The sequence below is a fragment of the Ochotona curzoniae genome, unplaced genomic scaffold (genome assembly GCF_017591425.1).
Source record: "Ochotona curzoniae isolate NIBS_2020 unplaced genomic scaffold, NIBS_Ocur_1.0 patch380, whole genome shotgun sequence".
NCBI classification, from domain to species: Eukaryota; Metazoa; Chordata; class Mammalia; order Lagomorpha; family Ochotonidae; genus Ochotona; species Ochotona curzoniae.
In genome coordinates this window covers 88,531-113,900 of record NW_024466951.1, presented here as the reverse complement: position 1 = coordinate 113,900, position 25,370 = coordinate 88,531, and the positions used below count along the sequence as shown (strand labels likewise).

At 44.8% G+C, this 25,370-nt stretch overlaps 2 protein-coding genes across 2 annotated transcripts in view; one reads left to right on the top strand and one right to left on the bottom strand.

The window, feature by feature from the left end:
- The first annotated feature begins 2,419 nt into the window (after positions 1-2,419).
- On the top strand, positions 2,420-3,264 carry LOC121167512 (liver-expressed antimicrobial peptide 2). The gene is made up of 3 exons (XM_040996963.1): positions 2,420-2,497; positions 2,637-2,776; positions 2,978-3,264. The coding sequence occupies exons 1-3, from the start codon at positions 2,441-2,443 to the stop codon at positions 3,012-3,014; spliced, it is 234 nt and encodes a 77-aa protein (XP_040852897.1). The 5' UTR covers positions 2,420-2,440; the 3' UTR covers positions 3,015-3,264.
- A 572-nt stretch (positions 3,265-3,836) lies between these two features.
- The window catches only part of LOC121167523 (AF4/FMR2 family member 4-like), a 59,841-nt gene continuing 38,307 nt past the window's right edge, over positions 3,837-25,370 (bottom strand). The window contains exons 12-21 of the mRNA XM_040996980.1: positions 23,479-23,567; positions 22,699-22,939; positions 19,054-19,148; positions 18,431-18,494; positions 18,185-18,321; positions 17,865-17,936; positions 14,917-15,010; positions 13,802-13,845; positions 12,727-12,947; positions 3,837-9,583 (exon numbers count right to left, since the gene is read on the bottom strand). Of these exons, the coding sequence (XP_040852914.1) occupies positions 9,456-9,583; positions 12,727-12,947; positions 13,802-13,845; positions 14,917-15,010; positions 17,865-17,936; positions 18,185-18,321; positions 18,431-18,494; positions 19,054-19,148; positions 22,699-22,939; positions 23,479-23,567 (1,185 nt within the window). The 3' untranslated portion in view covers positions 3,837-9,455. The remainder of the gene's footprint in view (positions 9,584-12,726; positions 12,948-13,801; positions 13,846-14,916; positions 15,011-17,864; positions 17,937-18,184; positions 18,322-18,430; positions 18,495-19,053; positions 19,149-22,698; positions 22,940-23,478; positions 23,568-25,370) is intronic.

The window sequence follows — 25,370 nt, the reverse complement described above, 5'->3', positions numbered from 1 at the left end:
CTGGGCTGGGGCCACCAGCTCCTGTTCGGCCTTTGGCCACATGGCTCTGCATGTAGGGCTCTGCGATACCTAAGGCTCTGTGTCATGGGCCAGCACAAGTCCCCAAGCCACTGAGCTACCTGAAGCAGGCCCACAAGTCTAGGGGAGGGGGTGTGGGGGAGGAGAGGGGAGCAAATACTTTGCCCCAGCACTGAAATTTTACCTGGAAAAGTTTTCCCATTTCAGTCTTTCATCTTTTATTAAACTCCTCCTGTTCAGGAACAACAGAAGTTTCTGGTTACCACCAGGCCCTAATGATCTGCCCTCTGCCTGGAATGTGTTTCACACTGTGGCTCAGGTGACCTTGGCCTGGTTCTCGCCTTACATCCCAGGCCACCAAGTCTCTATGAGCTGAGTCCAGAGTGGCCAAACTCTTATTCTCTTCCTGTCACGGATCATTCCAGCATGCAAATGTCAGTCCCAGAGAGGCACAGAGTCTGCTCCTGTCTCACTGACTGAGCCACAGACTAAACCCTAAGTGGGCAGGGCTGGCCTCGCTCAGCCCCCATGCAGACTCCAGGGTCCTATAGTCGCGCATGCCTTCCCCGCAACTCATATTGTAGAGGAGTGTTTAAGCCCTGGCACAGGAAGAAGGGGCACGCTGTTAATCCAGTCACTCGGCCAAGAGCCCATGCATTTAAAAGCTCCAGTACTTTAGCTTCAGAAATAGGCTTTCCCTCAATCTGGAGGCGAATGGGAAAGCTGTGGACAGTTGCTGCTGCTTTGCCTCTGCATTTGATATAAACAAAATGAGAGTTCACATACATGGATACGTCCACAATCACCAGGAAGTCGCGTCTTGTGGAAGAGGGTGGCCAGCAAGGCAGAGTTTCCAGCCATAAATGTTTCGTGGCCTTGTTGCTCTCTGGGGAGGGAGTCCAGGGCTGCCCACTCTGGAATGGGGCACAGCCATTACAGATAAACCTACAGGCTTCTTGGGTTGTGCTTGGAGTACAAAGGCAGAAACGGAGGGCTAGCAGAAATCCTATCTCCAGATGCCATTTGGCATGTCACGTAGGTTGCGGGGCTGATTGAGGGAAGGCTGGCACCGAGTCCTCCAACCCAGCTGGCTGCAGGGACAGCACGTTGCCGGTCTTTTGCTTATCTAATCGGCTTTGTGTTCTTTACCCAATGTTCACTAGGTCATCACAGCTTCTTTCCAACCCCATAAGCTCCTTCACGGGCCTTATATCTCAATCTATTTAGTGGCCAAGTTCAGGGTGAAGGGAGCAACCCACTTGTGTTCCACGTGTAGAACGGTCAGCTGGACTTGCTAGGTTCCCCCAAGGTGTAGGCAGTGGCTGCATGGTCCTGAGAACTGGAAGCAAGACAGATCTGTGGAGTCACATTCTGCCCAATCCCAGCTCTGGTCCCACTATCCCCTCCCATCGCAAGAAGCACCTGCTGCTGGCCTGGCTGCCAAGACTGGTGCCCATCCTGCTGTACTTCCACATGTCCTGTGTCTCCTTGGCCAAGTCTTCAGTGGGATGCCACATGAGCTGCCTTGCTACGGGTCTTTTTTGGCCTATCATTCCGGGCCATGGGAAGCTCTTGGCTTGGTTGGCTTGGTTGCAGATAGCTCAGCCTTACTGTGCCTGCTGCCCTGCAGCTGCCAGGAAGGGGAGCTCCACCAAAGCCTAAAGGTGGTCCTAGAAGAAAGCCTGTTCACTCAAAGCTCTCAGTGCTATTTGCCATTGCACAAGTTCAGCCGCTCTCTGAGGCTAGGGGCTCCAGCTCCCCTCCCCAGCCATATGTTTTAACAAAACACCCAGCAGCCTGCAAGAGGGCAGGTTGGCCTAACTTTTCAGTTTCCCACAGCTGGGTCTTCGGTCCACAAGGATATTGAACTGGCACAGGTCGCTGGGTTGGTAGCTCACAGATACAGCAGAGGGGCCAGGGCACCATAAATCCTGTGGGCTGGTGCTACCCAGCTGACCGCTTCACACCATAACCAGTGCTCCCTTCCCGGACAAGGCCCAAAGAGGTCAATGGTATCTTTGAAGACTTCATTGTTAGAGTTCTGTATTGATGGGCGTGATCTCACTGAGCTATTTCGGTACAGAAATCTGGCCAAGTTCCTAGGCTCCCTCGGTGGTTTCAGGTGGCTTTCAGAGGGAGGGAACAGCAGTCAGTGCTGACTTTGGGTAAAACAGATGAAAAAGTCCAGATGTGCAACACAACCACTCAAAGTCCAGATGACAGATCAGTCAATACAACGTGCCTGAAAGGCAACCCCTGAGCACAGTCCTCTGGTAGACATTAACTTATTAAACTGATCCTGATTACAAATAGAAACTTTGCCCCATCTCACCTGGCAACCACGCCAGGGCAGACACCAGTCTATAAAAGGAAGTGGGAACTCTCCGTGGTCCTCAGGCGCCCACACCCTGCCTTCAGCAAGATGTGGCACCTCAAGCTGTTGGCGGTGCTCATGATCTGCCTGCTGCTTGTGGGCCAGGTAAGGCAGGGGCCAGCTGGAGCAGGCAGTGGGGGTGGAACTCAAGCGCAGCTGATCAGTGGCACCCTGCTTCAGTGCCCAGGAGCTCGGCAATGGCCTGCTCCTCCCCTCAGGTGGTGAATTTGCTTCTGCTCTACAGATTGGGGGCTCCCCAGTACCAGAGCTGAGCTTGGCAAAGAGGCGGCTGCGGAGGATGACCCCGTTTTGGAGAGGGGTCTCCCTGAGGCCCATTGGAGCCTCGTGTCGGGACAGTGCCGAATGCATCACCAGGCTGTGCAGGTGAGGCGCACTGGGAAGGAGTGACTGGGAGGACGGAGGCTTCCACCAGGGCTGGGAAGGGAGCGCGGTCAGAGAGTGGGAGGTTCCCATCTCCTGTCCCCTTCAATTGCATCCACTGAGCAGAGAGGAATGAAGCCCAGCAGAAGTGCTCTGGGCACTCCAGACTCCATGTCTTAAAAAAAATGTTTTCTCTTCCCCTAGAAAAAGACGTTGCTCCCTAAGTGTGGCCCAGGAATGATGGATACTCTAGGGAACAGGCCAGCCGTCCCCTCCGACAAGACTCCATCCTATGGGATGTTGGTTAATGATGCTCTGGCGGGAGATCCCCAGGTGAAGCAACCTGGGTGTTTTAATATTCAAAGACAGATGTTTTAAATTGGTCTCCATCTCTTTTTACAATGTTGTTGTGTGGATGAGTGTTAAATAAGCTTTGCACTTTAGAGTTTATTTTTCTACAAATATTATTAAATGTCTCATTGAAACTGGAAGTCTGAAATCCTAGCTCCTGAAGGATTCAATGTGTACATGATAGCAAAAATCCAGCATTGTCCGATAACAAAAGGGGCAGAGTGTGGTGAGATGACTGTCCCAAAAACCTGCCCCGAGAATCACACGGAGAACACAACGGCAGCTTAAGGGCAAAGCCAGGCCGCAGCTGTGTCATCACACTGGGCAAGGCCCCAGCCTGTGGCTCTGGCTCCCGGCCCCTTCACCTTCCTGCAGGAACTGTCAGAGACATGTCAGACAGGTTGGGCCCAACTTTGTCTATGACTGCATGAACCTAAGACAGAACTGGGAGAAAAATCTAGTTTCATGAATTCATAAAGGCCCAGGCAACTAGGAACACCAAAGAATATCTGAGGTTTCTCCTGGGCAGGGTGAATTTTGATCCATACCCCGAGGACGCACAGTTGGCAGGTTCAGAATTGCTGTGGCCACGGTATGTGAGACCCAAGCTGGCAGGGTCTCCTGTGGAACACAGGTACTGGATGCTGAAATACAGCACTGGAACCGCACAGAAACGGAGTGAGAGCTGAGAAAGAGCACAGTGTACACAAACTTTAATACAGAAAATCTATTTGATATTTATTAAACTTAGTCTCTCCAGCTATGGTTTGGCATTATACAAAGCATCTTAATGACACAGTAGAGTTAAAAAGATCTTTACAAATTGAAATGTGATACCCTTGTCTCCAAATATTTTAATTGCCATAAATTTGTTTAAAAATACACATTAAACGCATGTTTGACACTCTAAACTTTCTATAATCTCAATACCACAAAATACATATAATATACTATACAGATGTGGAAAAATCTAGTTAGTATTATAATACTTTGCTCACCATTAACAGCTTTATTATGTGAAATGCACATACTGACTTAGAAATTCTAGCTTTAGAACCCCAAAGTACCTCTGAAATTTTAATGTATTGCAACAAAGAAAAAAAAACCCCACAGTATATAATTGAAATTTTGGTTGAGAATGTCAGATGCCTTAATATTTGGGATAAAAGAATGTAACAAAAACAGCTGGGTCCTGTACAAAACAAGGGCACCCCCCTCACTAACAGTACCTTGCTGCAGAAGCAACGGCTTTAAGATTTCTCAGCGGCGTCATTTCCCCTCCAAAACCCTCCCCAAATATCAAACCGTTATTTACCAAATAATTTTAATTTCAAATAAAAGAACTTTTAATAAATATATAAGCATTTCCACCCTCCATATACAAAATTTCTTAAAACCACTCAAAACGGAGGCTAGATAGAAAGTTTTCATGTTCATACCTGTGCTTACCAAGCCCACGTCCGGCCCTCCCGAGGTGGTGCCTTTCTAGGTACTGCCAGTCGGGCCAGCTCTGTCCGTGAGCCTCCCACACCCCTCCCCCGTACCCCAGTACTGCTGAATGCTCAGGTCGGTGATTTGCCAGGTGCGTGCAAAAAGTTGTATAAAGGGGACACTTCTTGAACAGCAACAACAAACTCAACAATATAGATAACCATGGCACTGATTGGAAAGGCAGTATTTTCAAATAGCTCATCTCCAGAAAGGAACACAGAAAACTCCAATGACTAAAAGCTGCAAGGACACCTCACACGGAAACAGTAAGACCCAAACTCGGGGTGACGGGAGTTTCTGGGCAGAAGCTTTCCCGCTCTCGTTCAGGAAGCTCTGTGCTCAGAGCGGCAGTTCATGCTCAGCGGCACGGTGGTGGCAAGGACAGACCAACGCTCGCGATCCTCAAAGCCAACTCCCTTGCATGGCGATGTCTGAAGCTACAGGTTTAGGCTGCCCCTAAGAGTGATACGACTTCAGACAACGCAGACACCTTATCCTGTGACCACATTGCATTAAGATACAGCTATTCTTAGTATTCCCTTTTCTGGAGACGAGTTTACTATTAATCACAGGGTTCATGTCAATAGGAACTAAGACCAGCTTCCGCTTTACTGATAGCACTCTTCCTGTCGCTTGGTTTTAGGGTTAAGGTCTCAAAGCAGAATTCTCCATTACTGAGCATGCTCACAAACCTGACCCATTTGGCCTCTTGTCCCTGTATATTTCAAGCCACCCAAGCTTTTCTGTTGATTTCCTGAAGAGCAACCTTCCATATGCAGTTTATTGGAAGAAAAGTTGCCTCTTCAACACACTGATATGTGACACTGAAGTCTGGGTTCCATTCATTTGGGAGGATGAGTTACACGAGTCTGTATGGATTTCAAATGCACTGGCTCCCCAGGTCACTTGGATTTTTTGTTTTTTAAACCCAAGGCATCACAATCTTTCTAGAACAGTCACCCCCCCAACCCCAAATGATGTTCCTGGGGACCAGACACAAACCCCTATAAATCAACATACACAATGAAGCCATTTTGCTCAAACAGCAATTGGAAAAGTAAAATTCTTCCCCCCTCCCCACCCCATGAGAGCCCTATTACACTACAGAAGGGCTCAAATATATTTTAAAAGTTAATTTACTACAAATCATAGTAATTAAGCTTTAACAATCTAAAGGAATACACATTGCACCCTTGAACATTAAAATTCAAGGTGTCAACAAGAAAGTGTCTTAGATCAATTTAATAAATAATGTGGAAATAGCTGCACTAAGCTAAAATACTAAACACACACATTTTGACGAACTAATTTCATGTTTCCATACATACATACATACATATATATATAAGTGTGTATGTGTACATAATCTTAAGATCCAACATTGCATACCCTCATGCTGAGAGGAGTGCACCGGGCGCCCTCCCCTGCACAACGAAGCATCACTCTGTGGAGTGCTCACCGGCTGCTCTGAGACTCCACTGAGCCCTGGCCGCTGGGGCCAGCACTTCCGTCCTAACAGGTGCCTTCTGTAGGCTCTTGCTGCGCAACGCAAGCTCATCCACTACGAGTTAATGTACCAAAGTTTCTGTCAATTTTGCACAAAATGCTTTCTGGGCTAGCTGATTCAACCGTGAATGAAAGGAAACAAACAACAATTAAAACAGAAACAGTGAATCTAATAAAGCCACAAGTGTGTCACTCCAAGTGCAGCCCAGGCCCCTGCGGAGTCTCTGATGTGAGAGCTCCCCTAGAAGGACAGGTGTGGGCGTGGGCGTGGGCGTGCATCATCACCCTAAGCTGCGTGGATACCGGAGAAGGCAATCAGTGGTGGCTGGTCTTCTCCACTCTTCAGCAACTACAACTATGAATTTCTCGGAAGTACTCACTGCTCGAAAAGTCACTTTCTTGGCTCCCTGCTCAGGAAAAGGTGGCACTGAGGCAAGGGAAGGGCTGGACTCTTTGCAGACTGGAGCTCGGGCTGGGCTGGGGGAGCCTGAATCGCCTGGAGGGCGCGCTCCCCACTGCGCAGCTAGGCCTGGCAAGGCTGCTGAGACAGCTTTGTCCACCACAAGCGGGTCGCTGGTGGCCTGTAAAGGGTCCAGTGGTGTGGGCTGCTGCCTCCAGGCAAACAAGTGTGGGCTAACAAGAGCAGTCCACAGAGGAATTGTAGAAATAGGTGCTATTTCTATAATTTCTACATATGAAGTGTCAGTCTCGAACAAAAAGTTTTTCTGCCACTTGTCAAAATTGAGTTCTAAATGGTGAGGAGACACGGAGGACACGTACTGTGGGGGAAGGAGTGGTCGCCTTTAAGGAGACCCGAGTATGCGCCAGAGCAGAGGACGACACGGAACGCTGCAGCAGACAGACATGCAAGAGAGGAAGTAGCATTTCCACAGACTAGGAGGGTGAAGATTCAGCTGTTTGGGAGGCAATTTTGATGTATTGCCCATTACCACCTGCTGGGAAAAACCTTCCACAATGAAAAGCTTGAACAATTCATTTTCTAAGAATGAACACTTTTAAGGAGAATATATCTGTGGAGCAGCACCATAAGACATCCGGAAACTGCTTTCACAAAGCATCAGTGGGGCCCGAGAAGTGCTCTGGTTGCCTGTCAGGGCACACAGCAAGCCGGAACACATCAGGGCGCAGAGGGCTCCTGCTGACTGCGGCTGCTGAGAAGGCCAGGAGCCCAGCAGGCATGGATTCCATTCCGAAGACATCACAGCGAGTGGCAGGCTTGGCGTCAGACACGGCAGACGGACAGGGCACGTGCGTGACTGGATTCACAAGGTGTTTCTCACTAATTTACGATTCTGAGCACTGGGAGAAGTTGTCCTCTTAAGGAAAATTGTTCCTAGGACACACTAAGGTTCAATCAGAAAGATTTAAGAGGCAATTTCTCCAAGAGAAAAAGGTTAAATCCAACATAATTTACAGATCTCAACTGTTAATGATACATTAAAAAAAAAACAAACAAACGTGGTACAGAGCAGGTCACAGGACGATGCGAGTTCACTAGTTTCAGAAAGAAGTGTAAAAGAGACTCGGAGACAAAAAAAGATTCACTGCACCATTGAATGTTGAGATTTTCCGCCCATCTTCTCCCTTTCCAATTTCAGGCCTCAGCCACCATCTACGTGCAGTAGGGCCATGTTTTTTTTTTTTTCCTTCTCTCCTGGGTTGGACGGATTCATTTTTGGAATGAGAAGAAGGACAAATTATTTTTTGAAGCAGCATTATCCAACTAGTTAGACTAAGTCATGTACAAAAGCGTTAGATTGACTGGAAAAACAGATGTGGCCCTAAAAGAAGATTTGAAAGGAAAGAGAATTTAATATTACTATAGAAGACCAACTACGTATGGGCGGTATGCTTCTAGTGTAAAACTTCATCTGTAAACAATCCATAGAGTTTTCATTGAAAGGTAAGATTTAAGGCACACGAGACAAGAGAGGGGTGTCACAAATAAAATATGGAAGGTCCATCTGTCACCCTTGATTCCTACATGCATGTGACAGGGAAAGGAACCTGGAGACACAGTTCTTACAGAGCTGGTTCCCAAGCTTGGCCCCTGCTCCCTCTGCTTCCCCAGAGAGCTCAGCATGAACCGAGTGATGTGTTTTTCTAGCGCAAATTTTCTGATACCATCAGAAACATACATCATTGATGAGGGCCTTCGCAATACAAAGGGAGTAAATACAAGATATGTTTAAAAAGGAGAAAAACTCATCATCTCCCCATTGGGCATTAGAACTGTAAGCTGAACAGCAAAAGCACACCCCTCGAAGCTCCAGCCCACGCCACAGCACTCGCCGCAGGCTCTTGTCAGAACAGTACAATCTAGTACGAGACAAGGAAACTGGCAGAGAGATTTGTAACCTTCAAATATCAATTCAAGAGACACCGGCAACAACCCTCAGGAGATGGACCATCTTTTGCTTTTTTTCCCCATAGTAATTTACTCTGCTTCAATTAAGTGTCAAATGATTGACAGCAAAAAAGAACACACGGTTTTATAATAAAACCCCTATAGTTCAAGATTGTCCTTTTATGAAACCATTCAGTATGCTATCACTCTCCCGGGAAGCTGCCTTTTCTCTTCTGTAATGCATTAAATGCAAGTCCTAGACACCTTGTGATTGTTCTAGTGTTATAAACACACATTCACAGTTTCTGAAGTAATGCATACCAAATCAGACACATTTCATTTCACATCCACATAGAATGACATCTCATATTTAAGTGATTTTTCATGTGTATAATATCCTTAATACTAAGCATCAATTCTACAATAATAAAATTGTAGTTAAGATTTGAAATAATATTCAGGTAGTAGGAATAGACACACAGGTCCATGTTCTAGATGAACCAACTCTTAACTCTTAGAAGAGCTACCACAAAAAGACATTATTAGGTAACAAACTTCCCAAAGTATATAAATAAAAATGTTTACATTAAATTTATGCTAAATATTCAATAGAGTAAATTTATAGGCAGAAATAATTAACGTTTCAAACAAGCCCCAATCTGGGAACTTAGAAAAATTAAAATAAATAGAATTTCATTTCCTTAGTTATGAATCACAACTGGTATTTCGATCTTATTATAAAGCATCTTGCAACTGTGCTGCATTTAAATAATTTTTCACATTGGACATGTTGAAAGGGTCAACTGAAACGATGGTTTTGGGTTATTAAAAACAACACACGGACCAAGGAGGAGAAAATCGTTCCTCATTCTTAGTGTCAACTAGGTGGCATGGTTATGGCAGTTTCCTTTGTGATGTGACACAGTGTTGTGGAGAAAAATCAGAGGCATCAAGAATATGTTCAGTTCAAGACATCAACTTGGTATCCTGGCGGAGCCAGTGCAGTCCCTGCCGGGTGTAACGGACCAGATCTGTCATGATGCTCGCGTTAAAGATGAGTGGGCCCATCACCTTATCCAGTTCAGCAAAGAATTCTAGAAACAAACACATTGATTAAGTAATATTCTTTTGAATCACTGCTTTAAAACTCTGAATCTAGACCATGAAATAATATTCATGGGAAGTAAAAAATATCACTCCCCATCCTAAAATATTACTTTTATCTTTTAGAACAAATTACCTTAAATTCTGAAGTTATATTTGCTTCCTAATTATACAACATCTTCCACAGAATGCACTGTGAGGAATTAAAGTGATTTATACACAAACAAAATCTACTGACAGAAATTATAGATTGCTACTATATACAACAAACACCATTAAATAAAGACCTAGAGCAACAACATATTATATTACTTCAAAATATGATCTGTTTTTGTGTAAAAAAAAAAGCCCGAGACAGAAAAAGGAAGATTATTCTGGTGTATTTGCCCTAACAATCTACGTGTCATTTCCCTGCTCTGACCAGGTGCATACACCATTCACATAACAAATGCCACTTTTGTTTTTTAAAGATTTGCTTTAATTGAATGGCAGAGTTTCAGAGAAAAGAAGAGACAGAGAAAAAGAGAGAGCTATTTTCCATCCATTGGTTCACTCCCCAAATGACTGCAGGGCCAGAGCTGAGCCAATCTGAAGCAAGCAGCTTCTAGCTCTCCCACATGTGTGCAGGGGCCCAAGGAACTGAGCCACCCTCTGTTGCTTTCCAAGGCAATAAGAGGGAGCTGGATTGGAAGCGGAGCATCTCAGACTTGAACTGGCATCCATATAGAATGCCAGCACCAAAGGTGGAAGTTTAACCTACTGTGCCACAGCACTAGTACTCACATGCCACGTTTTCAGATGATTTTTTAAAACAGGCGATTGAAATAAGGGAATTCTTCCGACATAAACAACTACAGGTCGTTATATAAAACCAGTGGGGTAGAGAGAGAAAGAGCGAGGACAGTATCCTGAGGTTGGAGCCCAGTGTAATCACTTGTTTAATAATGAAACGTGACACCAAACCCGTCAGTGTGACACCACCAGATTGAATCCACTGGCCAATCTTATTATCACCAAAAAGGGGCCTCGCTACACGCTTCCTAATTAAAAACAAGAGCACCTTCTATGAAGCACGCTTATCTGAAACACTGAACTTGAATTAAGTCTCAAGAGGAAACTACTGTATAAGGGAAGTGAATGGGCAGAGGAAGCTAAGCAGCATCCTGAGGAAAGGATCAATGAAATCCACAATCTGACACATTTTCTGGCCTGGCTTCTCAGCATCCATTGCCCAAACCAAATCAAACGACTTTTTAAAGGTGCATTGACACAATGAGAAAAACTGATATAGACAGGAACAACATGACATAAAGCAGTTATGGCTAACTTCAGTAGCTGTTGTTACAGTGTGGACAGGAGCAGTCACCATGGCATAGCAGACTTAGGAATCCTCAGCCTGTGGCTCCTGCATCCTGTATTGGTACAGGTTTGAGTCCCGGCGACTCCACTTCCGAGTCAGCTCCCTGCTAATGGCTGGGAATGCAGCAGAGGGGGCCAAATGCTTCGGTTCCTGCACCCATGTGGGAAACCCAGAGGAGGCTCCTGGTTCCTGGCTTCAGGCTGGCTCGGCTACTTGGGGAGTGAATCAGCAGAAATCTCTCTCTCAATCTGTAATTCTGACTTTCAAGTAAAAATAAATCAATCTTGAAAAAACATACTGGATTCTGCCAGCTCTGCCTTCAGACCAGAGATGGTCTCCCCAAGAAACCATTGAATTTATCTGGACAATAAGATGCTGGACTCTATGCTTGCAATGAAAGAATCTTGACTGAATTTGAACTGTAATACTGCACCAAGGTGGAGGAATCCACCATGGGGGGAGGGTATGGAGAGGGGTTGGGGGAATCCCAGAGCCTATGAAACAGTGTCACAAAATGCAATGTGATTAATAATAATAAAAATTCACACACACACAAAAAAAATGGAAGATCACTCTGTCTCTCTGTAACTGTGAGTTTCCAATAAAGATAAAGAAAATTTCAATAAATAAATAAACAAATAAATAAATAAATAAACAAACAAACATACTGGGATCAAATATCCTGGCTACTTCACTTCCCATCCAGCTCCCTGCTTGTGGCTTGGGAAAGAAGTGGAAGATGGCCCAAAGCCTTGGGACCCTGCATCTGCGTGGGAGACCAAGAAGAGGCTCCTGGTTCCTGGCTTCGGATCAGCTTAGCTCCAGCCATTGCAGCCACCTGGGGAGTGAATCAATGGAGGGAAGATCTTCCTCTGTATCTCCCCTTCTCTGTATATCTGACTTTCCATTAAAGATGAATAAATCTTAAAACAAAACAAACAAAAACTAGCACCCATATGGGATCCTGGTACAGGCAAGGTGAGGACTTCAGGCACTAGACTACCATACCGGGCCCCAAATCAGGTTTTTTAAAACCCAACTTTAGTTTTCTCTTTTTGTAAAGATTTGTTTATTTTTATTGGAAAGTCAGATATAGAGAGAGGAAGCTCTTCTATCCGGTGATTCACTCCCCAAGTGGTCGGAACAGGTCACTGCCGGGACACAAACCGGCACCCATATGGGATTGCGGCATGTGCCAAGGTGAGGATTTCAGCCACTCGGCAACCTTGCCGGACTCCTAACTTTAGGTTTAATTTGGGGTTTGTCTTCTATCTTGCTCTCACCATTATTCCTCTTTAGGATATGAATCTTGGATTTACTTCTGGCTGTCAGTAGTTGAAGTACGTGAATGTTCTCTGGGACAACAGAGCACAGATTGCTGGGCTAATTCAGTATTCTGCAGAGCTGTGTGGCTTGATACAAGGTTTTAGGTACTTTCTTGGATACTAAATATTACAGGTGCACAGATAACTAGATGTAAGCCTAAGCCTGTAACCAACTTCAGGCCATCATCCTCAAACACAAGACAAATTTTATCACTTTTACAGTAAGACTGCACTTCAATGTGGCAGAAGAGCGGCCTATTTGTCTTTGGCCAAAAAACAACTTAGTGTGAGTTATCTGTGTCATGAGTTGTAATTTTTAAACAGAATTAATTAGATTTAGTGGAGATGAGTAGAAAACTGATTAGACTGTTAGCTCTAAATTAGGCCACAATTTAAACACGGAACAGCCCTCTGAACGACTCCATCCCTCCTTGGCATACCCACGCACCTTTCTGCTCTTTGGAAAGCTGTTCAGCTTGGTCCCAAATTTCGGTGGCATAGAGGAAGTTGGATGTAACCTGCACATAGATGGCTGCCATCTGGTGGATCTTCTGTGAAATGGTCACTGACGAGCCACTTGCTGAAGCACTACTGGCCCCAGAGGAGTAACTTCCTGAATTGCCTGGCGACAGCTTGGGAGAAACAGGGGAGGGCATCCCAACAGCTTTGCTGCACAGAGAGAAAGAGGAGGCAGGTTCACATGGACGCGGTGAGCCTTCTCAATCAACACACTCCCGACGGACGCCACATGAAGTCTTTGACAATTGGATTCTTTTAACTAGAAGGAACTTCAGAAGCACAATTTCTCCCACTAAAGGTCACTATGTTTAATTATAATCCTCTAGATCCTTTGTTATAATGAATAACATCAGAACAGGAGATGGTCAATTGAAGACGCAACACACCCTGCTAGCGGCGGCTCAAGGGCTTCGAAGCCGCGTGCCCTCTCTCTGGCCCAGCACAAGTCCCCACCTAGGCAGGCTTGCGATGGCCTCTTGTTCATATTGCTTTGAATCCTACAAATACTGCACTTTTCCGGGTCAGCTCAATTATTCAGAGGTGACAAAAGGTACAAGTATGCAGAACGTCAGTTCTTTCAAGAATAAATGAACCGAATAAAGAATAAAACTACTAAAGAAAAGAGACTTCGTGTTTATTTCCCTCCCTCTGGGTGAGGGAGTGAAGTGGGGCTGGGGGACAAACCGCAACTATGCCACTAACAGATGCTGGTGATGCCAAGACCCGAGGAAGATGAGCCCACTGTGGCAAATTCACGTCATGGGAATCAACTGAGAGAAGAGCTGAGGTGCAGCGAAAAACTCAAAATTTCCCCAAGTAAAAATATCCCATCTTTAATCTTTCAGGATGATTTCTCTTATCAACTCTTACTTTATTAGAAATGGTTTTCATTTTTAAAGTAGTAATTTTTTCCCAGTTTTGAGAGCTGGACCCTATCCATCCCGCTTTTACATTACAAATAAACTTGTCGCAAATCATGCTTTGTCGGATAAAATTATACCTACCTTCCCAAACCGGGGGATGGTGCTTGAGAATTATTGTAGGAATTCTGTGGAAAAAGAAAATGTACTTGAAAAAACCCTTATTACTTAAAAAGTACTAGATACACCCAACTCTGGCTCTGAGCCAGAGCTGGTGTTAGGCTTTATAAATTTAAGATACCGAAGCCTACGTGTGTGCATTTGTGAATACACAACAGAAAGAAGTTACTAGGTGAGAGCTGGGATCTGGAAGACTTCACAGTCGGCAAGGAAAGAATGAGTCACATCCAGACAGATGACATGGAGCCGGGAGGGCAGAGGGCCGAGACATACTATGTACCAAGAATGTACATGACCCATATAATGTACGTAAAACAGGTTTGAACAAGAAACACAAGACCGTAAGGGACTTACAGACCAGGGTTAAGAGTTTGGATTGAGGCTGTAGGCTCTGGCTAACCTACTGAGGGGTTCCAAGTAATCACAGAAAGATTCTAGGAGGATTTATGTAGTACTGATTTGAAAAAGCACAAAGATGTTTTAGGAAGCTAAGACAACAGTCTAAAGAATGGCTGTGTAAACAAAATGTCATTAATTGGCGGGGGGTGGGAGGGTATGTCAGGCACAATGGTTCAACTGCTAATCCTCTGCCTGCAAATGCCAGCATCCCATATGGGTGCTGGTTCATGTCCTGGCTGTTTCACTTCCCATCCAACTTGCTTCTCGTGGCCTGGGAAAGGATGGCCCAAAGCCTTGGGACCCTGCATCTGTACAGCAGACAGGAAGATACTCCTGGCTCCTGGCTTTAGATTGGCTCAGCTCCGGCTCTTGAGGCCATTTGGGGAACAAACCAATGAAAGGGAGGTCTCTCTCTGTGTGTAAATGTACTTTCCAATAAAAACAAATACATATTTTAAAAAAGGAAGAGATTGCTATTGAAGTACATACAACTGCTGAAATTCTACAAGGAGCTATATGTGCATCTAGATACACCCCAAGAAATCTCAAACCTATCTAAAAGCGCCCACACAGTGGCCCCTGTCCTGCTATCTTACCTAAACACAGGGCAGTTCTGGGCTGGCAATGAGAGCCTGCAAACTCTGCCTCCGGGGAACAGAATGGTCCCCTGGCGCACTGACCTTTAGGTGCTCCGTGAGTGTCTTCGAGTATTTCAGAGCATTTTCCTTCTTCAGCTTAAACAGCCTCAGGTACAGCAGAGACTGGCAGCGCAGGCTGGCAAATGGAAAAGGGCAGTTTGTTTAAGCAGGACAGCTGGTCATATCGGCACAGGCAATCTTTGCATTTAGTAAGAGTACAAGACTAGTGCATGATAACAAACACTGGCTTAAGGTGAATAACATTCACCCTGAAACAAAACCAAAAAATGTGCTGTAATTGTGGTATAAATCCTGGGGTGGGGGATGGGAATGTCTAAAATTCAGCACTAACTCTCATCATTTGCTGCTATTCAAAATCAAAAGCTCATTCATCCAATGTATCCAAGTAATGCTTGCACTGAAACAAATGATTGAGGGGCTGGACAATGGCTCAACTGGCTAACCCTCCACCTCCAAGTGCCAGGATCCCACATTGATGCTGCTTCATGTCCTAGCTGCTCCACTTCCCATCCAGCTCCTTGCTTGTGGACTGGGAAGGCAATGGAGAATGGCCCAAGTTTTTGGGACCGTGCACCTGTGTGGGAGACTCAGAAGAACATCCTGGTTTCTGGCTCAGCTTACCTTCAGCCATTGCAGCTATTTGATAAGTAAGCCAGAGGAGGGAAGATCAATTTCTCTTTCCCTTCCTTTCTGATCATATCTTTTAAACAAATAAGGAAGGAAAGAAAAAACAGAGAAAAAAGAAAGAAAAATGAAATATAAAATGAAACTGTTAAGGTAAAGAACCTCCAAATCAAATTACAAATAATCTGAAGCTAAAAAAAACCAACAACAACAAATGCTAACAACTTTGGACACTCAACTATGAACAACATAACTCCAACACTGCAAAAATCTGACCACACAGCACAGGGGTCCAGCATGATCACCCTGCCCCAGCCAGTCATGCTCTTCGCTCAGTGTCTCCGATGCGCATGCTTCTTGCCATCCCTCTGTGTCCTCTGCCTAGTAGGTCTTCTTGTCTCCAAGTCTTTATCTTTTTAAAATATATACATATTTAGGGATCAGTGTGTGGCACAGTGAAGTAGGCCCCTTCACTTCGCCTACAATGCTGTCATCCCACATGGGCTGTGGTTCCAATCCTGGTTGCTCCATTTCCAATTCACTTCATGACTCTGGGCTTTGGCTTGGCCCAGTTCTGGCTGTTGCAGCCTTTGAGGAATAAACCAATGGCTGGAGGACCTCTTTGTCTCTCCTACTTCTCTGTAACTAATTTTCAAATAAATAAAAATAAATCTTAAAATTGAGAGGCAGGACGAGAGAGAGAGAGAGAGAGAGAGAGAGAGAGAGAGAGAGAGAGAGAGACTGCCTGCCTGTTGGTGCACGCTCTGAATGCCTAGAGCAGCAGCAGGAACAAGGTGGGCAGGGGAATCCAGAAGCGAGACCGCTGGAAGGCTGGTGTCAGGAACTCTCAGGAGGGTCACTGTCACTGTGCCTGGGGGAGCACATTGGCAGGAAGCAGGCTCTGGGAGCTGGGACAGGAACCCAGGCACTCGGATGTGGGCTGTGGGTGTCTTCAGCACCGACCTAATGTCTGCTCCCATTCTTGCTTCTCAGACTCAGGGCTGCGCTGACTTTCCTTTCAATGGATTTCACTCACACAGCTGAATGAGTATTTGACACTTGCTGTTTTTACATTATAACAATAAACTCCATGACAAACAGGACTGTTGTCAGTTTTATTCATAGTTGTGTTCCCCACTTTAAACATGGGACCAGGCCAAGAAAATGTCTACTAATAATTAAACTCATCTATTTGTCTCATTTATTTTGGGACTAAGCAAAAAAAAATAATAATAAATAATAACAAAATAATGCTTTCTGTATTCGGCGCAAGCTAGAGGCTGTTCCCCAAACAAGGTACATTTGTAAAAGGAGAGGAGAGGTACTTAAAACAGTGGGGGGAGAGGGCATGCCTTTGCCTTGGTGACGAAGATGTCATTTGAAACAACCACTTCCAGTAGCCAAGTGCCTGTGTTGGAGTCTTGGCTCCAGTTCCCAGCCCAGCTTCCTGCTAATGTATACCTCGGAAGGCAGCGGCTCAGAATGCAAGTCCTCGGGTCCCTGTCACCTACACTGGAGACTGAGTTCTCACCTTCCAGCTTTGGCCTGGCCTGGTCAGCTCTTTGGGCAATGAGTCAGTAGATGCAAGATCTTTCTGACTCCGTGCTTTTCAAATAAATAAAATGAATAAAAACACAACCCAGAACATTCTGGAAAAACTGCCATTTACAAAGAATGGGGTGCCCTAGCCCATCGGAACCTGCAAAGGCTACCTGACACCACAAGAGAGGATAGAACAAACCAATCAACTACTCTACCCATATGTTGACAGTGAAAAAAACAGACAAATGGAAACTCTAAGGATGGACTATGTCAATCAGTGGATTCTGCAATGACTTTATCGTGCTTGGAATGGCCAGATTGGCAGCAATTCATAACTGCTGAACTATCAAAACCACTTGAGCAAGACCCTTGGAGCATGCCCCACATCAGGGACCTGGTGTTGGTGGGAGGCCAGGTGGGGCGACTTCCTTTATCCTAGGCACAGGAAAAAAAAAAAAAAAAAGAGAGAATGTGGAAATAATAGTCTTACCCACTTTCCTGTAGCCCTTGAACCTTTGTGCCCTAATTAACCATGTAAAGATTGTCAAAAAACCCAAAAAATTAAAAAAAAAAAAGGAAGAATGGAGTGCCCTAGTAAAGCCTCACCCCATAGAGGCGAGGGGTCGGAGTGACGACAACTAAAAGCTTTCACAACCTCTCAGTAGGAACTGTTATTTCCTGCTTGACTCAGAACTGGGTCAGAGTCACAGAACTCGGATTCCAGGCTAACATTCAGCTCAGAGCACACAGGGTTGATCAGAAGCTGCTGGCGGCCTGGCGGAAGCCGCGAGGGCGACACTCACCAGAGGACTGTGAGCCTTTTGTCTGCAGCTGTAGCATCTGGTGCCAGGTAACTCTTCAGCTTCATAGTGTACCTGTGAGTGAGCAACAACAGATACGTGTCTAACACAACATACATTCTCAACTCAATCTCACAGCTTCTGTTGTCCTTCAAGAACCAAAACCAAACACAGAGGCAAAAACACCAACTCGATCACCTAGCGCCCCCTATCCAAGGGAAATAAGGCAGTAAGCACCCCACTGAGTTCACTGTGATGTCAGCTCCTTCCCAGACAGGCTGGGACACCGCACTGCCAAGGACACAATGCAATTCTCCACTTACTTGATGAGTTCCACTGTCTCTGAATACATAGGAAACGGGGATTTGGATTCCTGAGCATTCTTCTCCAACGCGTTCCCACATTCAATAAAAGACACCACAGCATCAAGATAGTACACGGCTTTCTCAAACCTATCCGACTGCAGAAATGAGAATAAAACAGTGAGTAGGGATTTACAACAAGCACAAGCAACAAATGAAGTAAAGTTAGGCTGATTAATACAAACTGTGAGGACAATCTTGACATACCAATGCATCTGCATTGTGCTTTAGCTTCTTTGCTTCTTGTAAATAGTGGTCGGCTGAGTAACTTCTGCAATGGAAATTTTCAGTGTAACTCACAGGGTAACATAATTGTGCTATATTTTCAGTTTTGCTGTCCAAAAGTACAGAAACTAAGCTTTTATTAGGCAATTATCTCACTTATTTTCTCAAAAATGTATTGATTGGATTATGAACATGAATCCTTTTGGCCAAATCATGACAAACCAAGCTCCTAAGTATTTATTACTTATTTTTTTAACTTGCTTGAAAAATTAACAGAAAAGATGTGAGCAGGAGAAAATCTTTTATCAAAGTAGGGGTGAAAAATCCACATTACAAAAACACTGCTCTTCCTTCTACAAGACAATCTCCAGCCTAGGCAGTGGCGCCAGCAGCAGCCAAGCCTTCCAGGAGAGAACATTTACTCTGCATATCAGATCACAGTGCTAGGTTAAAGGAGCAGTCCTTGGCCTAGTCGGAACCTTTAAGTTAAAACCCAAACATTTTAGGGTTCACACATGAATCCTGGCTGTTGATAGAAATTAAAATGAACGTTTGATTTGCTGGAATGATTTCCTTAGGAAATAAAACAATCATATTGCTCTCACCTGTCATCAAAGGCAAGCTTTGTTCTCCGAGGCTTAGACGTGTCAGGAGTCGGTGTAGACGGAGGACAGTTAGAGGCACTATTTGGAGCCTTTTCCTGACCGACAAAATATATAACCACATTGAAAACTGAGAGATTAAAAAGTAAACTTATAGTGTATCTTCAGCCACTGGTTAAAAAAATTCCATTGCCTTTGGTAATCAATTTTCTTGCTTTAAAACTTGTATTAGCTTTTCATGTCAACTATTTTCCACAGAACAGGTTATAACCAAAACATTCTCTTATTGAGGAAGGGACTACTATGTGCCAGGCATAGGTTTATGTACTTGTTAAAACAGAAACAGAAAACCAACTTCGAAATGGCAATCCGACTTATGGCAAAATTGATCGGTCACTACTGACTGATGAAGCAATACAGGCATCCTGTGCTTACTACATCCTTGGCACTGTCAAAGCACTTCATAAACTCATTAACCCTCCAACAATCCTAAGTACTGCTATTATATTAAATTAAAAAAAGGTAATGTCAAGAAAGTTTAGTAATTTACCCTAGGTCAAACAACTTTTAAATGGCATTGTTAGAATTTTTAATATGATATCTAGATCTGCTTAATTTAAAAAATTTAACCACCTTCTTAAAATTTTTTTAAAAGTTTTTTTTTTTTAAGATTTATCTATTTTTATTGGAAAGGTAGATAATACAGAGAAGAGAAGAGACAGAGAGGAAGATCTTTCATCTGATGATTCACTCCCCAGGTGCTGTCAACGGCTGGTGCTATGCTGATCCAAAACCAGGAGCCAAGAACTTCCTCCACATCTCCCATGTGGGTGTAAGGTCCCCAGGTTTGGGCCGTCCTCAACTGCTTTCCCAGGTCACAAGCAGGGAGCTGGATGGGAAGTGGAGCTGCCGGGATTAGAACCGGCGCCCATACAGGATCTTGGCACATTCAAGACAAGGACTTTAGCCACTAGGCCACGGCGCTGGGCCCAGCCTTCTTAAAATTTATCCTCTCAACAGCATGAATATTCTTCTCCCTGTCAACATGGCCTTTTATGTCCATTGTTTAAAATTTATTTTTAATATTTGTACAATTGAGAAGGATGCACATGTATGTGAGCCTCTGATCAGAGTGGGGAGGACCCCTTTTTTTCCCCCAATGTCTTTCCTCTCCTGCATCCAGGATGGGGAGAGGGTTGTTCCTTGGTGTCAAACCACTCCAGCACCTGGGAACAGATGAAGCCCTGGAGACCCAGATGTAGAGCAGAGTGCACCAAGGGTCACACCTGAGTGGCTTGGAGAGCCCAGATACCATGGTTCTCACTGCTCCAAGGCTTAGAAAATCCCTCCAATGTGTACTGGCTGGCAAAGTCCACCCCAGTGTATCCACAGACCCAACTGCCCTCCCTCAACTCTTTCATAAGATGAAAAATATTTACGTACCAAAAAGGAAGGAAGGAAGGAAGGAAGGAAGGAAAGTACTACAGCATGTCTTTTATGGCTGTTGTACCGACATAAACCTGAGAAATAGTGTCTTACAACTTGAGCTTAACATTCATTTATAATACTCCTGCACTCAATTTTTTGGCTTTTCTGACTGGCTTTTCAGTTCATCCATTCCTTATTTCAAGGGAAAAAATTTAGAGATCAGAGGAAATTCCAACTTTTTTTTTAGGGAAAAAATTTTGAGTTTATGAAGTAGCTTTTTGAATTTTATATTTTGGTAGGTACATTTCTAGGATAGTTTTCCTCTGTTTCACAGAATCCAAAGTGCCTGGATGTAAGGGCCAACATTGTGGCATAGTAAGTAAAGCTTCCTGCCTGCAATGTTGGCATCCCATATGGGCACCAGCTCCTGTCCTGGTCGCTCCACTTCCAATCAGTCCCTGCTAACAGCCTGGGAAAGCAGTAAAGACTGCCCCAATGTTTGGGTCCATGTGACCCACATGAGAAATCGGGAAGGAGCTTCTGGCAGGTGCAAGAGCTCTCTCATTTCCTCATTTTCAAATAAATAAATAAATAAACAAATAAATAAATAAGTAAAATATTTTAAATGTCTTTCATCTGTTGGCTCACCCTCAAAGGGCTGCAACAGTTGGAGCTGGGTCAGAATGAAGCCAGGAGTTTCTTCCAGCTCTTCCATGTGAGTGCAGGGACCCAACACTTGGGGCTTCCTGCACTGTTTTTCCCAGCCCCTAAACAGGGAGCTGGATCTGCAGTGAAGTAGCCAGAACTGGAACTGGTAACCATGTGGGAAGCTAGCTCCACAGTGCCACTTCACCAGCACAGTATTCTAATTATTCAACTCTGAGATCTTCGCTTTACTAACTAACAAATAATTGGCACGGCATGGTAGCCTAGCAGCTAAAGTCCTCACCTTGCAGGCGCCAGGATTCCATATGGGTGTTGGTTCTAATCCTGGCATCTCTGCTTCCCATCCAGCTCCCTGCTTGTGGCCTGGGAAAGCAGTCCAGGATAGCCCCAACACCTTGGTATCCTGCACCCATGTGGGAGACTCAGAAGCTCTTAGCTTCGGATCAGTTCAGCACCTGCTATTGCGGTCACTTGGGGAGCGAATCATCGCATGGAAGATCTTCCTCTCTGTCTCTCCTCCTCTCTGTATACCTGACTTTCCAATAAAAATAAATAAATCTTTGAAAAACAAAAATAAGCTATGTTCTTTAAGATTCGGATATTTTCTTAAATTTCATTGCATGCTCTGATTTCATGGAGTTCTAATTACAATAATTTAAAAACAATGCCAACAATGTAGTAGTCTATTAAAGTACAGAACTGAGGATGTTACTCTGATTCAGATCTCCACTGATAAATGTGGAGACTATTTCCCAGCATAATGAGCACGCTATAACAACGAGGAATAATTTCAAAGCTAAACTGAAAAGATTTTTCTCTATTTCATGAGTCTAGGCAAAATAGTTGCTTTGTCATTTCTTATTATAAAACTTGTTCCTACAGTCTAATTGTATAAAACCTAAAGCTCGTTTCAAACTTCAACAATCAGAGTCATTTAAAGATTATTTTAAAAACCCGCATGGTAAGCAATTGGCTCAGTGGTTAAGATGCAGCTCGGGACACAGCCACCTCATCCACAGTGCTTGGTTTCAGTCTTTGCTCTGCTCTGGTCCAGGTCCCTCCTGGGAGTCAGCAAGTGATGGCCCAACTCACCCTGCATAGACCAGACTTAGCTATGACAAGCATTTGCAGAGTCAATCAAAAGACAGATTTCTCTCACTTGGTATGTCACTCTATCTCTCTGCTTTTCAAGTAGAAATAACTAAAACTTAGAATCAAAAACTTGTATAATTAATGTAATCAATATTGGGTTTCTATGTTAATATTTCTTTTAAAAGAGGTTTATTTACTTTTATTGGAAAGTCAGAGAGGCAGAGGTTTTCCACATACTTGTTTACTCCCCAGCGGCTGCACAACTGCAGCCGAACCAGGAGGCGGCCAGGAGCCCGGGGTTCCATCCAGGTCTTTTGTTGAGGGGAGCAGGGACCCCAAGGGATGACCTTCTACAACTATAGAAAACAGCTGGATGGGAAGCAGAGCAGCCAGGACTCGAAGTGGCACTCCTGGGGGATGCTGGTGTGCCCGGGGGTCGGAGGGCAGACGCCAGCACCGTACCTTCACCTCCTTGGAGCTGCTGGAAGTCTTCCCTTCAGTCTTCTTCTGCTTTGACGTGGAGGAGCTGCTCTTGCTGCTGCCACTGTTCTCCTTGTGGCTGTTGCTGCTGGACTTGAGGGACGAAGACTGACTGATAGTCCTCTTCCGAGAGCTGTGCTCTGATTTGGGATCTTTCGAAGGCACAGGCCCAGCAGGGGAAGGCAACAAGTCCTTTTCTTTCACAGCACTTTGCTTAGATGACCTACCAAACCAAACCAAAAAATTCTCATTGCTCCATACACTGGTACAGGTTGATAGAACCTTCTGCTTCTCATTGCCCGCTTTCAGGACAAGGAGGTTACTCCCACAGTTGATTACCAGCGCACATTTATTTCTACAAAACAAGGCTCAACTCTGCAGAATTGGGACTCTTGTCAAGTTCTCTCCATAGCTGCACGGCTGATGCCTGAAATGGCCCACTAGGCACTCAGTACATATTGGCTGAATGGATGGACACACCAGTCATGAATGGAGAAATCAACATTTCTGAGCCAGCAATTACAGACAGGGTGCCACACAAGTTTATCACTCTATAATTACCTTGGAACCATTACGAGGAAGCAGTAATCCAATCTCAAATGCTTTCTATTACTTAAAAATCAGAATCTCCCAGTATGTGAGGAGTACTTGTATATGATACAAACTTACTACAAGGAACACACTCAGAAAACATTAGAAAGAACCCATCACCAAAACAGACATGCTAACAACACTGATATGTGGCGTGTTTGGGGGACATACTCTCTGTTGCTGGATGGCTTGTGGCTTGTTGAATTCTTATCTTCTGTTTTAGGTTTCTTGCTCTCATTGGCTCGGTTATCATCATCACTCTGGATGGGAAACAGAAAATTTTCATTCATCTAACTTCAACATCCGGTACTGTCATTCTCAGACCATTTATCACAGAGAAATGTCAGAAGTAAGACCAATGGGGAGCCAGCATGTGGCACAGTGTGGTAAGCTGCCACTTGGGACATGATTATTCCCTATCAGTTGCCAGTTCAAGCCCTGGCTACTCCAGCTTCTGCTAAGGCACTTAGGAAGTCAATACAGTGCCCAGGTGCTTGACCCACGCCACCAAGGTGGGACAAGTTCCTTGCCTGTGGCTTTGGCCTTGGCTAAAACTTGCACCTGCTGCCATTTGGGAAGTGAGCCAGCAAACGGAAGATCTCTTTTCCTTGCCTCTGTCTTTCCATAACTCTGTTGTTCTGCTTTTCAAATCAATCAAGGCTCCCTCCTTGTTTTTAAAGATAATACTAAAGAGACATCCAAGAGCTCATGTATGCAATTTTCTGTCAATTTAGTATTTTCTTTAAAGATTTATTTACTTTTATTGCAAAGGCAGATATACAGAGAGGAGGAGAGACAGAGAGGAAGATCTTCTGTTAAATGATTCACTCCCCCAAGTAACCTCAACCACTGGAGTTGAGCCAATCCAAAGCCAGAAGCCAGGAGCTTCTTCTGGTTCTCACACGCGGGTGCAGGGTCCCAAGGCTCTGGGCCGTCCTCAACTGCTTTCCTGGGCCACAGGCAGGGAGCTGGATGGAAAGTGGAGCAGGACTGCCGCAATTAGAAATGGTGCCCATGGGCCCGGCATGGTGGCCTAGCGGCTAAAGTCCTCGCCTTGAACACGCCGGGATCCCACATGGGCGTCGGTTCTAATCCCGGCAGCTCCATTTCCCATCCAGCTCCCTGCTTGTAGCCTGGGAAAGCAGCTGAGGATGGCCTGAGGCTTTGGGACCCTGCACCCGTGTGGGAGACCTGGAAGAAGTTCCCGGATCCTGGCTTCAGACTGGCATAGCATCGGCTGTTGTGGTCACTTGGGGAGTGACTCAGTAGATGGAAGATCTTCCTCTCTGTCTCTCCTCCTCTCTGCACATCTGACTTTCCAATAATTAAATCAATCTTTAAAAAAAAAAAAAAAAAAAAGAAATGGTGCCCATATGGGATCCCCGCGCTTTCAAGGCAAGGACTTTAACCATTATGCTATTGCACCGGGCCCTAAACATGACATTAAAAAAAAATGGTTTATTTGAAAGGCAGAATCATAGCGAGCAAAGGATAAACATAAAGAGACAGATTGCTCATCTGCGGGTTCGCTCTGAAAAATGGCGGTAACAGCCAGAACTGGGCAAGGCTGAAGCCAGGAACCTGGAACTGTACTCCCTTTAGGTGGCAGGGATCTTCTGGAGAGCCAGATGTGACTGGCACAGCTGAGACACCAACTAGTGACCACACCGGAAGCTGCCATCACAGGTGCAGAAATGCCAGGCCCTACATCTGGTTTTGAGGTTGAAAAGTAGTCTTCTGTTGTAGATCTACACAACACAAATACTGCAACAAGCTTTCAGTATTTAGATGGTAATACAATGACTTTGGGGATGGGTGATAGTCACAAAAATAAAATGAAAATACAACTCATACACCATAAAATTCACTGTGTACAAAAGCACCATTCCATAGCATTAGTACATGCACACAACTGTACAACTATCACCATAATCAGTTGTAGAACATTCCCATCATCCAAAAAAAGACATCCTATACCCATTAACAGTCATTCTTCATTCTGCTCTCCCCAAGTCCTGCAGTCACCACACAGCCTGTCTCCATGGACAGCTTATTCTAGCCAT

What these genes read in the sequence shown, in the direction of transcription:
- LOC121167512 (XM_040996963.1), top strand. Translation starts at nt 2,441, where the DNA reads ATGTGGCACCTCAAGCTGTTGGCGGTGCTCATGATCTGCCTGCTGCTT. An exon ending in GCCTGCTGCTTGTGGGCCAG is followed by an intron (nt 2,498 to 2,636) that starts GTAAGGCAGGGG and finishes TCTGCTCTACAG; the next exon opens with ATTGGGGGCTCCCCAGTACC. An exon ending in TGCATCACCAGGCTGTGCAG is followed by an intron (nt 2,777 to 2,977) that starts GTGAGGCGCACT and finishes CTCTTCCCCTAG; the next exon opens with AAAAAGACGTTGCTCCCTAA.